The 14,199-nt window shown below is 50.7% G+C and overlaps 1 protein-coding gene across 9 annotated transcripts in view; it reads left to right on the top strand.

Annotated features, from left to right (window-relative positions):
- Positions 1–14,199, top strand: part of MBTPS1 (membrane bound transcription factor peptidase, site 1) — a 49,877-nt gene that overhangs the window by 17,379 nt on the left and 18,299 nt on the right. For all 9 annotated transcript variants that reach the window (XM_089903351.1, XM_089903349.1, XM_089903353.1 and 6 more), the window contains 7 exons: positions 810–920; positions 1,327–1,436; positions 3,019–3,135; positions 3,800–3,867; positions 7,489–7,591; positions 8,962–9,113; positions 10,447–10,608. In XM_089903351.1, the coding sequence (XP_089759477.1) occupies positions 810–920; positions 1,327–1,436; positions 3,019–3,135; positions 3,800–3,867; positions 7,489–7,591; positions 8,962–9,113; positions 10,447–10,608 (823 nt within the window). The remainder of the gene's footprint in view (positions 1–809; positions 921–1,326; positions 1,437–3,018; positions 3,136–3,799; positions 3,868–7,488; positions 7,592–8,961; positions 9,114–10,446; positions 10,609–14,199) is intronic.

Raw genomic sequence — 14,199 nt, 5'->3', positions numbered from 1 at the left:
CCTTCCCCGCAAACCAGCTGGTTTCCAGTATTGTGTCTGCATTTTTAAAAAGTAAACGATACACTTTGTTGGTTATCTCAGTGTAAATGATTATTTAATGAAGTACTGATACATAAATACAACCCTCATACCAAAAAGACATTACCTTTGTTACTTCTGTTAGCCTTTCAGTGAGTATCTTGTCTTTTTTCCTACGTGCTTTCTAGAATTCCTTGATCTAACAGCATGAGTCATGTTTCCCATCGCAACAGATGGCTTTTGGCCAGCATCTGAAGTAGGCTTGTTATCATAGAAAAGTGTGCAATGCAGTGGTTCTCCTTAAAGTGTGCTTTTCCCTGCGTGTGGTGGACAGCCCCTCTCTGCAGAGTCGCTGTCCGTTAGTGAGCAGCACCGAGTCCTGGTCGGGAGTAGAAGCGGCCCCCGCCCTCCCGGAAGTGAGTGCTTTGTGGTGCCTTTCGCCCCATGGGCCTCTCTAAGGAGATGAGGACGTAGAGACTTGGAGAAAGTTGCCCAGAGGGGAAAGGCAATCATTGGTGGAGGATCGGGAGAGGTGGTCCCCCCGCCCCCCTGAGAGCCGGTGACATTGAGGGGCGTCCGGAGGGACTTTCTGTGTGTCCTCAGGTCTCACTTAGCGGCAGGTGATGGTATTTCCCTGCTGTCCCCTCCTCTCCTTCGCACCTGGCCTACTGTGTGCCCTCTGGGCAGGCTTTGGCTCTGGGTCGCCTGTCATTCTCTCTGGGTCCCAAAGAGGGATGTATTTCATAAACGATGATTTCTCAAACACCATTGTGCTTTCTTTTTGGCATAAGGTGCTAACGTAAGGGTTGCCGTTTTTGACACCGGGCTGAGTGAGAAGCATCCCCACTTCAAAAACGTGAAGGAGAGAACCAACTGGACCAACGAGCGAACCCTGGACGACGGTGGGTGGCTGATGCCCTGAGAACCTGAGGGGGTGTTTTCTGGTCACCGGCGGGCTTCGCATCACTCCCATCCTCCGTTTTCTCAGCTGAGAGGGTATTTTTCAGTGTAGATGCTTAAACAGTCCGTGCACAACAGTTACTCAGACCCAAGTTGTTTTGTGCCTTTTGACAGAAGCTTTTCAGAGTAGGTCGGGAGGTGAGTGAGGAGAGAGGGATGCCTGGTGGAAGGGAACCTCCTTTTTGCGGGGAGAGCAGGAGTGGCTGCCCCCCGAGGTGGGGCTGGCGAGGCCGGAGAGGTGCTGGGGAGTCTGTGTCTCGGGCTCGGAGAATGAGCTCGTTTGAAATGCTGCGTCTTGGCACACGTTGTATCAGCTGTGTTTCGTGCCTTTTTCCTTTTGGACAACAGGGCTGGGCCACGGCACGTTCGTGGCGGGTGTGATAGCCAGCATGAGGGAGTGCCAGGGCTTTGCTCCGGATGCAGAACTTCATATTTTCAGGGTCTTTACCAACAACCAGGTAGGTGTTTTGAGGACCCCTGATACGTAAAGGGTTGATATTAAAATGTGAAAAGTCAAAACTCTAGAAAACGTGCTGCTTTAAAAGCAGCACACGTCTGCGATGCTGAGCTGCGGCTGGCGTCCCCGTGTGCCGTGCTGTCCCTCCCGTCCCTCCGCGGGGCGGCTTTGCCCTGCTCCCACCGCCCCCTTCGTCGGCCTCACTGGAACCCCAAAGACCCTGCTCCAAGGGGATTCCTTGACCTCCCATTTCTCCTGTCCCGCCGGCCGGCCCAGGGTTCCTGTCCACCATGTCTCGGGCACACTTCTTGTGCTGGAGAGAACAACCCCGTGTCTGTGTGTTTGCTGCCCCTGCTGGACTGACCGCCTTGAGGGTAGCCTCTGTGCCCAGCACGCAGTGTCGTGTTGGGTAACGTGGATTTGGAAGCTTGTTCCCTCACTCTGCATTTGGAAACGTTACTGAATAAAGGGAGGGTCCTAGTATTTATTGACTGTTAAAATTTAATTTTTGCATAGGTAATACATAGTTCAAAAACATCAAAAGGCAACACAGGGATACTTCTCCCAACCCTGTCCCCGTCCGACAGGTTCTCACCTTTACTTCCCCATGTTCCCTATGTGGTAGTTTCTTTTTTTCACATACCCACTCCTAGAATTTCTTTTGCACATTCAAGCAAATATAAATATATTGTTTTATTTTTAAAAGCCTTTAAAAAACATAATTCTTAATCATTATGTTGATTCTTTTTCCACCATAAGGTTTTTTTTTTTAACATTTTGTATTTATTCACATATTTTCAATTTCCAGTGCTCTTTATTTCTACCTGTAGATCTAAGTTTCCATATCACGTAATTTCCTTTCAGCATGAAGAGATGCTTTTAGTATTGCTTGTAATGCAGTCTAGTAGCTTTGATTTCTCCCAGCTTTAGTTATCTGAAAATATCTTTATTTCATCTTTATTCTCAAAACACTATTTTCACTGAATATAGAATTCTGGATTGAAAGTCTTTTCATTCCCTCCAGCGCCTATTTTATTGTTTTCTGTCATCTATTGTTTTTTACTCTAAGTTTAATTTTGTACCTTACAAAACACGTGAATGGCGATACACAAAGTAATTTAACTTTTGTACGGAAACTATGAGAGAAATAATAACTATCAGAAGTAATTCTGTGAAATAACTTTCATTGATACCATTTATTCTTCAGTCTATTTAGGAATAAAGAATATTAGACAAATATGTTAAACTATTTAGAAACACTTAACTGAATAGACGTGTCTTAGGACAAGTCCTTTTATAAGAGGGGCAGCTAGAAGTTTGAGGTCTTCCCTGGGAGGGCAGGCTGTAAGGTCAGGAAGGCGCTGGACGTGAGACCGGGCGGGACAGGACCCTGGGAACCTTGCCTCTCCCCAGAGTCCAGCCCCAAGGATTGGAAGCTCTGGGTGTAGTAGTTTACACCGCAGAGCACTTGTTGTTCTTGGGATCTGTTTCTGAAGTTTAAGTGAATACTTCATGCTGCTGAGATTCTAGCATTTGGAGACTTCCACTGAAACACCTAAAGGACTGTTTTAAAAATGGGCCAGGTCTCCTACACGTCCTGGTTCCTGGACGCCTTCAACTACGCCATCCTGAAGAAGATCGACGTGCTGAACCTGAGCATCGGGGGCCCCGACTTCATGGACCACCCGTTCGTCGACAAGGTTGGTTCTGCCGCTGTGAGGAGGACGAGGCATTTGGTGACGACTCCTGCTCTGCCTCGCGCCCCGCTTGCTTCGTGTCTCGTGTGCTGGTGGCTAGTCGCCCACATGGTGACCACTCTGTGAGGACGTGAGCCATGGTGACTTGTGTGGGAAGCACCACAGGGTGCTGCGTTGCTTCCCCTCACCTGAGCACACGGCCTGTCTTTTCTGGGCGTGCCTGGAAAGCCCGGGTCTGCTCTGTGCGCGTGGATCTGTGTCCTGGAGTCTATCGTCTCTGGACATTCTGACTGCCAGCCATACCACGTCTGTACTGGCCTGGTGTTGCGCTTTCAGGGGGATACCTTCTTTTTTTAGTTCTGTTTTTGGAAGTTGTGGTTATTTTTGAACAATTATATATTGATTAAGAGTGGTGGGGCTTCCCTGGTGGCGCAGTGATTGAGAGCCCGCCTGCCAAGGCAGGGGACGCGGGTTCTTGCCCCTGTCTGGGAAGATCCCACATGCTGCGGAGCGGCTGGGCCCGTGAGCCATGGCCGCTGAGCCTGCGCGTCCGGAGCCTGTGCTCCGCAACGGGAGAGGCCACAGCAGTGAGAGGCCCACATACTGCAAAAAAAAAAAAAAAAAAGAGTGGTGTACTTTCATAAATAAATGCTTGTTAATTTTGTAGGTGTGGGAATTAACAGCTAACAATGTCATCATGGTTTCTGCTATTGGCAATGATGGGCCTCTTTATGGGTAAGTACCCCTGATAGGAATAACCTTAGAGGTATTTTTTTCCTTGAAATAACTGAAAACCTGTTGTTTGTCTGTCTCTGTATCCTGCTATACCTGTTTATACCCGTCTAAAACTTTGTATTGTGGATATTTTCAGCACATACAAAAGACTTTGTAATGAATCTCATGTGCCCACTCACTCCAGCAGTTGCCAACTCAAGGCCGATTTTGTTTAATTTTTTGTGTTTTTAACTTTGCTGGAAATAGCAATTTGGAGGCCTAAAGTTTTTATTCTACTCTTTTTACCCCCAACCTAAAATCAATCAGGAAAGTAAATCTGTTAGAAATAAATGGATTCTACAGTATTTATTGAGACCCAATGTGCACAAGGCACAGGGTAAAGAGGTAGATAAGTTGAGGTGCCTGCCTTTTAGGAAAAATAAGGTACAGATACGATGAGACTAATATGAGGAGAAAGTGCAGGGTGGCGTAACAGACACCGTGTTTGGGGGACTGAGGAGAAGGATCAGAGAACAGCGTCCCAGAAATGTCCCTTTGTGCCGGGTTATGGTGTATTAAAGTGGCTTGAGATGCGGGACATCAGTCACTGAATCACGGGCCGTAGTACGCTTTTGTCTGGTTAGTGATCCCAGTTTTCTTTCTGCTTCCAGCTCCAGTTTTTATTCTGTAGATAATATAAATAACCTCTTGTGCTGAATCACTTCTGCGGTGGGATGTCTGTCACCCCACTTGACCAGGCTCCCGGGACGTGTGTGGTTCAGTGCCATGGCAGAGGGCTTAAAGTAACTGCACAGGAAGGAGAGAACCTACGGAGCCTGCCTCGGCGTGCCCTGATCCAGGAGAGCCGCCTGGCATGGCCGTTTGCTCGTGCCTTCAGGAGCACGTGCCCTGTCTTCGGGGACACCCTGGCCGTGCTGCTGGGGCAGAGCCGGCCGTCTTGAGCGCTGACTGAGCTCATCCAGGGTGGGGATTAGGCTGGACTCTGTGAAATTACGATTCTATAAGTCACAACCCGTGCACGTGCGCAGTCATGGTTCCAGCCTAAGAGCTGTTCTGTCAGCGATCCCATCTCCTTGTAGGGCTCCAAGGTTGGGGATCTGGCTGGGTCCTCAGTCGTGTGTGTTGTGACTCACAGGCGTAAGTGGTGAAAACACGTCCCAGCTATAGTTCTGCCACGAAAAGCACCAGTTACTTAGTAATCTCACCCAGTTTCCGTGTCTTCTCTTTCTAACGCTTCTCCATTTGTCCCTCCCCCCACTTCTGACGTCCCCGCTCCAGGCCAGCCCTCGGCAGCTCAGCATCCCCAGGTTATCTGTCAGTTCCCCAGCCCATCCTCTTGCCTCCAGTCTTCCCCAGCCCAGCTCTCCCTTCATGGGGGATGTGGGGTGGCGGGGAGGGTGCGGGGACGGAGCCAGGCAAGTTTGACCTGCCCTTGGGCTGTGGGACCTTTGCTTCTGTGAGCCCTGGCTGGCCCCCTCGCCTGGCTCTGGAGGGCACGAGACCCGGCCGGGTTGGTGGCTGTGAGGATGAGGATAAAATGAGCCAGCCGAGGGAGAGCACCGTGAACACTGAGCCTCTGTGAGTGGTAGCTGTTCCTTTCTCTTCTGTTTTTCTGTGTTTCTGTTGTTAAAACAGAGTCTAGCAGTTTCTTTAACTAAGGATCTGCAGTGGATCATTATTGCCTGATCAGATCTAAACTTTTCTCCTTGGTTTTCAAGGTCTTCAGTAGTCTAGCCTGGAGTTGGCAAACATTTTCTGTAAAGGATCAGATAGTAACTAGTTGAGTCTTTGTGGGCCACATGGTATGTTGCACCTACTCGCCTGCCCTTGTAGTGTGAAGGCAGCATGGATGTGTAGACGAATGGGCGTGGCTGTGTCCCGGTAAACCGTAGCCTCACTTCCCACTCCCTCGTGCACTCTTCCTCAGAGCAGGCTCCTCCTCGGGTCTCCCTGGGGAAACCGTGTTCCTCTCGGTCTCCGTCACCTGATCCTGCTGCTGACCGCGGCCCCCCCCCCTCCCGCCACAAGCCTGCCTTTCTTTCCGTTCACACCAGCTCTTCCACATGCCATCCTGACTGCTTTGCACACACTGGTCACTCTTCTGAAATCCTGTGACTCCTGTGGGCGGTCCCCGTGAGGGCTTCTCATCAGAGAGCTGCTCGTGTTTAGTGTGTCAGGGGCATCTCGGGAGAGGAAGCCCCGGTGTCAGACTCATGTCTGCCCACAGAGCCTCACAGCATCTGACGTCCGCCAGCTGCTGGGTAGGCTGGGGGTAGCACGCGGTCACGGTGGCACAGCTTGAACGGGTGTGGCTTACTGCGGGGCCTCGGGTAGGGCTGGTCACGTGACAGTCATGCACTTGAAGAGCCCGGTTATTTATCGGAGGCGTGACGCTGCCGGACATGTCCCCACAGGTACCCCTTCTGGGAGCTCTCTGGGGTCTGGCACCCGTGATGCTTAGATTTCATGGTGCCAAGGAGTCTGCAGCTGCACTTCCCCCTTTTCAGCACCAACAAAGATTTTCTGAAGCTTTCCCCTGATTTTAAGGGTGTAAAGTATAGGGATTGGCAGGTAGAGGCAGGGTGGGAAGCTGGTGTTTTTTGGTATCAACTTCAGTGGGAAATACTGCCAGTGACTTCTGTTCTAATCTCTGCTCTTTGATGTCATAGAAATTTGTAAACTTTTACTATCAGCCAATTAACAAATCACTGTTGGTGCTTCTGAACAACCAGCTGGTAGCATGCTGGCGGTGGGTAAGCTAAGGAGGTGATGCTAGGGTCAGCCCCGTGTGGTTGAAACAGTAGTATCTTGCTGCTGCTATCGCTTCAGCTGCTCGGATTCAGTTGTGGTTCAGGAGTTCATTTTGTGGTGGTGGAGCGGAAATAGATAAAGCTTGGAAGTGCAGTTCCATAAGTGGTTGTTTCATACTTTCAAATAGTTCATCTTGACTTACATCTTGACTCCGTAGTTTAAATGTTCGTGTCATTGCGGATCTAGTGCCCTTGAAGTGCAGGGGAGAACCGCATGCTTTTTCGCGCGCATCCTTCCCGCTGAGGAGCCTGGGGTTACGGAGAGATGAGTGGTCCCCACGGTTCCCATGAGGAAGGGGGACACCTGCCCGAGAGCCGGGGAGAACTTTCACTTTCTGACGGTGGCAGGTGCACGTGTGTGGCTGCAGTTCCTTCCCAGAGGAGCCGGGGACCGAGCTGGGGGGGGGAGGGGGCTGCGCTCGCCGCAGTTGGGAGGTGGTGTACGGACGTGTACGCAGGTGACGGTGCTGGTAGTGGCCAGTCTTGTGAAGCTCGGAGGAAGGGGGCTCCTGCACGCCTGGCAGTAGTGAGGGCAGAAGAGAGTCTTGGACCGGAGGGCGATAAGTTGACAGGGAGGAGAGAGGGAGGGGAGGAGAGAGGGAGAGGAGGAGAGGGCATCCCAGGTGTGGGGAGACCACCGGGCCGGCAGAGGTGGCAGTGCCGGGCCAGGCCCTCACAGCCGCACGTGCCTCGCCACGGGAGAGCTGCTGCGGGCTCCGACCGTTCTGGGGCTGCTTGCCCTTGTTTGAATCTTTCATTTAGACTGGTTCCTCTCCCCCGCCTTTTGTGTCTTTTTCTTGCCTCGATGCAGCACTCTGAATAACCCTGCTGACCAGATGGATGTGATCGGAGTGGGCGGCATTGACTTTGAGGACAACATCGCCCGCTTCTCGTCGCGGGGAATGACCACCTGGGTAGGCGCTGCTCCTTTAGTCCGGCGTGCCCGCGGGAGCCGCGTGCCAGGGCCTCGGGGCTGTCTGTGAGCACGGAGAGAAAAGCAGCCTGGAGGCAGCCCGCCACGAGGACGCGCTCTGGCGCCTTCGTGTCTGCCGTGTCCCCGTGGCCCAACGGGCAGGTGCCGGTTCTCACTGTGTTTCCCGGGTCCACTTCTTTTTAACTTGTTTCTGAGTAACTCGTCATTTCGGTCGGTTGGATTCATGTGCACTGGTCCTAACTGGTAGGAGGAGGGCCAGCAGTCCTCCGTGCTGGGTGGGATGATTTTTTTTGGCCTTGGAAAGCAGGAGAAGCCAGTGAGCACGGCTTAATATCAGCTCCCTAACGTGGGAATGATTGCATTTAGCTGGACAAAATTGAAATGACTCTAGCAAGGTAATCAGTTCAGCTGCGCGAGCTGTAATTATGTGGCCGACTCCTCCCATCTGAGCAGAGCTGGGGTCGCTCCCTCGGGCGGCACTTGGGGACCCTGACCTGCCCTCCGCGTCCTCCTGCTGCCCCGACCCCCCTGCCATGTCCTCGGCCTTTATCGAGGCCTGTGTTTTGACGGCATTTTGAGAAACGTTCCTGAATAATCTGTGGGGCTGCAGGTGAAGATGTCTTTGCTCAGTGTCCCGCGTGTGAGGATCCAAGGGCCCATTTATGCTTGGTTGCTGGGAAGGAGTTTGTCACTTCAGATCGGTGTACTTCTTTCTTACAGAATATAACTCACTCCTATTGTAATTCTCACAGAATATAACTCCTATTGTAATTCTCACAGAATATAACTCCTATTGTAATTCTCACTTTGCCCCAGTTTCTGGGAAGCTTAAGAGAGTTCTCAGTTAAACTCTTATCCCAGGTTACTTGTACGGTTATATACTCACTGTTCTAAGTGATCCTTTCCCCTCTGGTGACAGATTGAAATAGCCAGTCATATCATGTACTTTTTTCCTTGTAAAGGAAAATGTTTCTTTTTTTTTTTTCCTAATTTTAAATTTTCTGATTTTTCTAGCATATTTCTAATTTTAAAATTATCTAGAAATAAATCAGTTTCCGGTTTTCAGCCTTGCATGTTAGCAAAATTTAAAATACTCACTTTTAAAACGCTTTATGGCATTACTGTCATGCTGGTCATTACAAAACGCACCAAAAATAATTTTATTTTGTATACTGTCATTTAAGCTTCTTCTGAATTGCAGTGAATTTCAGATGAAAACCAGCATCGTACTGAGGTTACAGTGTGTTTAGCTGACCCACGTTTCTGTTCTGGTTTTATTCACTCATAACTGCGCGTGGCCGTGTGCCAGTGTGTGTGCCGTGGTAGAGACCACCCTGCTTTTGTTTACAGGAGCTGCCAGGAGGCTATGGCCGCATGAAGCCTGACATTGTCACCTACGGCGCTGGAGTGAGGGGCTCCGGCGTGAAAGGCGGGTGCCGGGCGCTCTCGGGGACCAGCGTGGCTTCCCCAGTGGTGGCGGGCGCTGTCACCTTGCTGGTGAGGTGAGTGTGGCCCGGCTGGGAGGAGGTGGCGTCAGGGGACCAGGAGCTGAGTCTCGCTTGTCACCAGCTTGGCTGGATGTAGAGCACATCCCGGGGCCTCACCCCGTCTCTACAGAAGAGGCAGGAGTCCGTTCTTTCTTAGATGGTTCTTGTGGGCGTTAGATGAGCCCGTCAAGCCTCCTGCTCTCCGAGGAGCGAGGAGGGGAGGCCGTTGTTTCTTCCGTGCCCAGCCCAGCGGCTTCTCTACGTAGAGGTGTTTTCAGTGGTGAGGAAGCTTTTGCTTTCCTCATCTCCCTGCAGCAGGTAAAATGCCTCTGTGGTGGGTCAGAAGTGCTTTTATGGTGTGAGAAGGAGCTCATAACAGATGCCGAGCGGCAGAGAAGCGCTTCTTCGTTTCCAGCCTTAGAGCCCAGCGAGGAGCCAGAGCCTGAGCCTGGTCTTGCGCTGTCGGCGGGAGGGGGGTTGTCAATCTGTGGCTGAGCTGTGAGCAATTCTTTTTTTCTGCCAGTAAGACTTGATGCCGCTTTCCTCCCCTCACTTCTCCTTAAGTCGGATCTCCCATCTGGACCTATTAGAAAAGGTCCACCTACACTCCACGACCACCCATCATCGTAGAAAAATATGTAGCAACTTAGTAGAGTCAGTTTTTCCTTACTGTTTACTGGATTTTCTCCCCTGCATTTAGGGGCGTAAAATTTACTTGTATTTATAATATGTAGGTACGCAAAAATGCGTGTTTTAATGCTGGTGTTCTAAAGCAAGTGAGAATGTCTGGGCGCCGCTGCCCGAGTCCAGCTGCGTTCCGATGATGAACCCTCTGCCAGGCCTGTCCCACCAGGGTGACGCGTCACACACAGGCCTCCAAACAAAACAAGCACTTGGACGCAGTGGGCCTCACTCCGAGGCCAGGCCTCTTGGCCACGCTGCCTCGAGTCCCCGCAGGACCCACCTCGATCCTTCCCTTCTCCCGGCTGGGCTGCGTCCACGTGTCCGGAGCCTGTAACTCCCACCTGTTCTTGTCTCCTGCAACCTCTGAGGTCGACTGTTAAGTTAGTGGGAAGATGTGTTTTCCCGATCGATTTAGTAAAAACAGGCGCTAGCCCAAGAGTCCGTGTTCTCACAAGCCACGCGGAAGGCTGATGAGTGGTCAGTCCCTGGGCAGGTGCAGAAACGAGCACGTTCGTTCGCATCTTGCATGAGTTTTACCGAAGAAGCTCCTGTTAGATACAGATCAGGATTGGAGGTCACATGACTGCGCACGAACAGGGTAGGGATAGTCTGGTTTTCATTCTGTTGCTGACAGAAAATGAGCGAATATGGTATTTGCCCCCAGCACAGTCCAGAGACGGGAGCTGGTGAATCCGGCCAGCATGAAGCAGGCCCTGATTGCAGCAGCCCGGAGGCTGCCCGGCGTGAATATGTTTGAACAAGGCCACGGCAAGCTGGACCTCCTCAGAGCCTACCAGATCCTCAGCAGCTACAAGCCACAGGCCAGGTCGGTGCGCTTTCCTTTTGAACAGGCCTTTCTTCTCTGCACCGGGCTCCTCAGCACAGAGTATTAGCCTCCACGAGGAACCGGCCCCGATCGCATAGTGCTCGGGGGCCTCGGGGAGAGCTTTGCAGTGCTGCTTCTGCTGGGGCGCTGCCGACAGGATTGCTCCCCACTTCCTCATGTTCTGCTGTTTGTAACGTCAGGGGTTTCCTTTCCTTTGAAATCGTCTTAGGTTTACAAAAATCTGCACAAATCGTACGGACGTTCTCATATACCCTCTTCTCGGCTTCCCTTCAGGCCAACACCTCGGTAGTCTGTGATTCCTCTGTTAGAGCCAACAGGTGCACCCTGATGCTGTGCTGGGGTTAGTCTGCAGACAGACGCTCAGTGGCCGGCTCCCCTCGTGTTCTTTGGTCCAGGGTCCAGGCCCCACGTTGCGTGCAGTTGCCATGTCTCCCTGGGCTCCCCGGACCCCTGACAGTTCATGTGTCTCGTCATTCATGACTCTGAGTCCTCTGATGCTTTCTTGTGATTAGTGAGGTTCTGTATTTTTGGCAAGAATTCTTTTTCACTTCTTATTTTGAAATGATTTTAGATTTACAACAAAGTTTTAAAAATTGGTGCACGAGGACTCATGAACCCTTCACTACCTTTCCCTGACGTTAGCAACTTAACATAACCACAGTAGAAGCCTCAGAGCCTGGACGCTGGCACTGATACGTTACCATCTACCAACCTGCAGACTGTATTTGGATTTCACCCAGATTTTTCCCACCCACGTCCTTGGCCTGGTCCAGGATCCAGGCCAGCATCCACGTTGCATGCAGTCGCCGCATGTCCTTGGTCTCCTCCAGCTGGGACAGTTGGCTCAGTGTCCGTCCTTTTATTCTGGGTGCTGCTCACCTGCATCATGAAGTTTAGGTGATGTGTCAGGCTGGACCCTCCAGGAAGCAGGTGCCAACGTGGACTCAGACGGCCAAGAGACCTCCTGGGGGAGGGGCCTATGAAGGATGAAGGGGCGAGGAGGGAGGAGGACCCTCACACCCAGCACAGGTCTGAAACCTTCCCAGTCACCGAGATTCCCTGAACCGCCGTCACCTGGTAGAGGCACCTGTGTCCCCCAGGGCTGGGCCTACCCTGGTGCCCTCTGCGCTCAGTCCTTGGCACAGATGTAGTGGAGGGTCCACCGGCGTCCATCAGCTGGGCTCTGCAGCAGGAGATCTGGTGCCGTGGGTGGCTCTGCCAGGTGTCCACTGCAGTGACTGTCCCTTTGTGACTGCGAAGTGTCTTGTGGGGATGCCCTTGAAGGTGATCTTGTTTCTTATAGCACAGGGAACTCTACTCAGTGCTCTGTGGTGACCTAAATGGGAAGGAAATCCAAAAAAGAGGGATGTATGTATACGTATAGCTGATTCACTTGGCTATGCAGTAGAAACGAACACAACGTTGTAAAGCAGCTATGCTCCAATAAAATAAAAAAAAGAAACGCAGATGATCTTGTTTCTTAACATACTTTCCATCACTAAGTTTAGCATCCTTTGATGGTTCCTCCCTGTAACAGTTCTTACTGTAGAGATTGTCCCATGGTGATTTTCTGTTTCTCTCATTCCCCTCTGCATTTATTAAATGAAATTCTGCTGTAAGGAAGAGCTGTCCTCCCCTCTTATTTATTCAGTTATATCAGCTTGGACACATCGGTACTTATTTTACTCTGTGGGTTATGATCCATTAGTGTCATTGTTTATTTTATTGCTCATTTGTCCCAGGTTTGGCTCTCTAGGGCTCCTGCTGGTTGGCTCCCGTGTCTTTTCAGCATGTCTCCATCAGTTGGGGGGCACTGTCTCACTTTTTGGCAGCATTTCCGTGCCCAGTGTTGGTATCGCTTCTTTGCCCGAGCAGCCCTGGTCCTTTAATTGGAGAGTGGGTTTAGAAACGGACACCTGGGCACCAGGTGTGCTCTTGGCAGCTGTGCTCATAGCCCCTTTCAGCAGACAGAGCTGGCAAGTGTCTGCACACACACACACACACCCCTGTACCTGTTTCTGTGTCTGTCCGTGAAGTCGTCTGTCTCCTGATCCCACCTGACGCCATGGCCCTCATCTTGAGTCTTCCTTCTTGTTGGCTGTCCTTCTCCAGCAGCCGGAAAGCTGGCTGTTACTCGCCACGATGTTCATTTGCTCAGTCCTAGTACACACTTGTGGACAAGTTTTAGAACTGCTAGCTCGTACCGTGCTGAAGACAGATATACTGACCAGAGGATTGTGTTTGTGTGTAGTTCCTTTTATCTTTAGCTTTATAGCATGTAGTCTACTGTTTGTCAGAGTGATTTAGGTTAATATCTTCCTCCCCACCACACCCCTTTCAATCTGGTTTTGCTGTTTATTTTCAATGCAGTTGAGTTCATTTGTTAGCATTTCTATTTCTTTTCGGATTCCTCCCACATCCTGGTTGATTTCAACTAGTTATGTATCGGGTTATGACTCTAAGGTTGGAACTGCACACAGAGTGCACCGGGCCAGGTATGGCTCCCCTCAACCCTTCTGTGCCACTCCCCCTGCCCCTTTCCCTCCACCCCCATAGGTAACCATGCCATTAGTTTTTGCTTTATCCTTGCATTTCTTTTTTCACACACGAGCAGATACATACCTACCATCTCATATGCCCTTTCTTACGTGAAGGACAGCATTACTATAAATACTCTCTTGTACTTTTTTCACTTACCAGTATCCCGGAAATCACTTTGTGTCGGTTCACAGAGATCCTTCTCCTCCTTTTCCTTTTACAGCTCCATAGTGTAGATACCTTCGTTTATCCAAGCACATATCTATATATGGGCGCTCAAAGTGTTTCCAGTATTTTGCAATTTTAAGCTGCTTGTGCCTGTGCATTTTAGTTTTGTTGGAGGTGTGTCTCCAGGGAAGATTCCTAGAAGTGGGGTTGCTGGGTCCAAGCTGAGAACAGAGGGCACTCTTCCAGGTCTCTCGCTTGCCCTCCAGAAGGGCTGTGCCGTGGGAGCTCGCCTGTCTGCCCGGAGCCTCACCTGCAGTGTCCGGCCATGCTCTCCTTTCTGCCAGTCTGACACGTGAGAAGTGCTATCTCAGTGTTGTTCTGATTTGCCTTTCTCAGGTTATGAGTGAGTTTGAACACTTTGTCTAGAGTTAAGAGCTGTTTTTATATCTTTCTTGTGAAGTGTTTGTTCATTTCTTTCACCATTTTTCTCTTCTGGGGTTTTTGTCCCTCGGTTTTTACGCGTTCTTACGTTAGGGTGAGCAACCCTTTACTGCAAGTATTTCTCCCAGTTTGTTGGTTGCCTTTAGACTTTGTGAAAGTGTTTTCGGCCATGTGTTTTTTTCTTTTTTAACAGCCGTATTTGTTAGCCTGTCGTTGCTGTCGCCCCTGGATTTTGAGGCACAGGAAGCCTTTCCCTGCACTGAGGTGAAGGAGGGACTCGCCCATGTTTCCTTCTAATGCCTGTGGGCTTTCTTTTATTTACTTGAGAGGATCTGATCCATTTGGAGTTTATTCTTGTGTATGGTCTGAGGTGGGGATCTAATTTTATCTTTTGCCGAATGACCACCCATTTGTCCCCGCTCC

This window comes from Delphinapterus leucas, chromosome 20 (genome assembly GCF_059928025.1).
Source record: "Delphinapterus leucas isolate spDelLeu-1000000601 "Yukka" chromosome 20, BTC_Dleu_Yukka2, whole genome shotgun sequence".
In the NCBI taxonomy this organism is placed as follows: domain Eukaryota; kingdom Metazoa; phylum Chordata; class Mammalia; order Artiodactyla; family Monodontidae; genus Delphinapterus; species Delphinapterus leucas.
The sequence above is the reverse complement of the archived record's forward strand: the minus strand, read 5'-3'. Positions and strand labels throughout refer to the sequence as shown.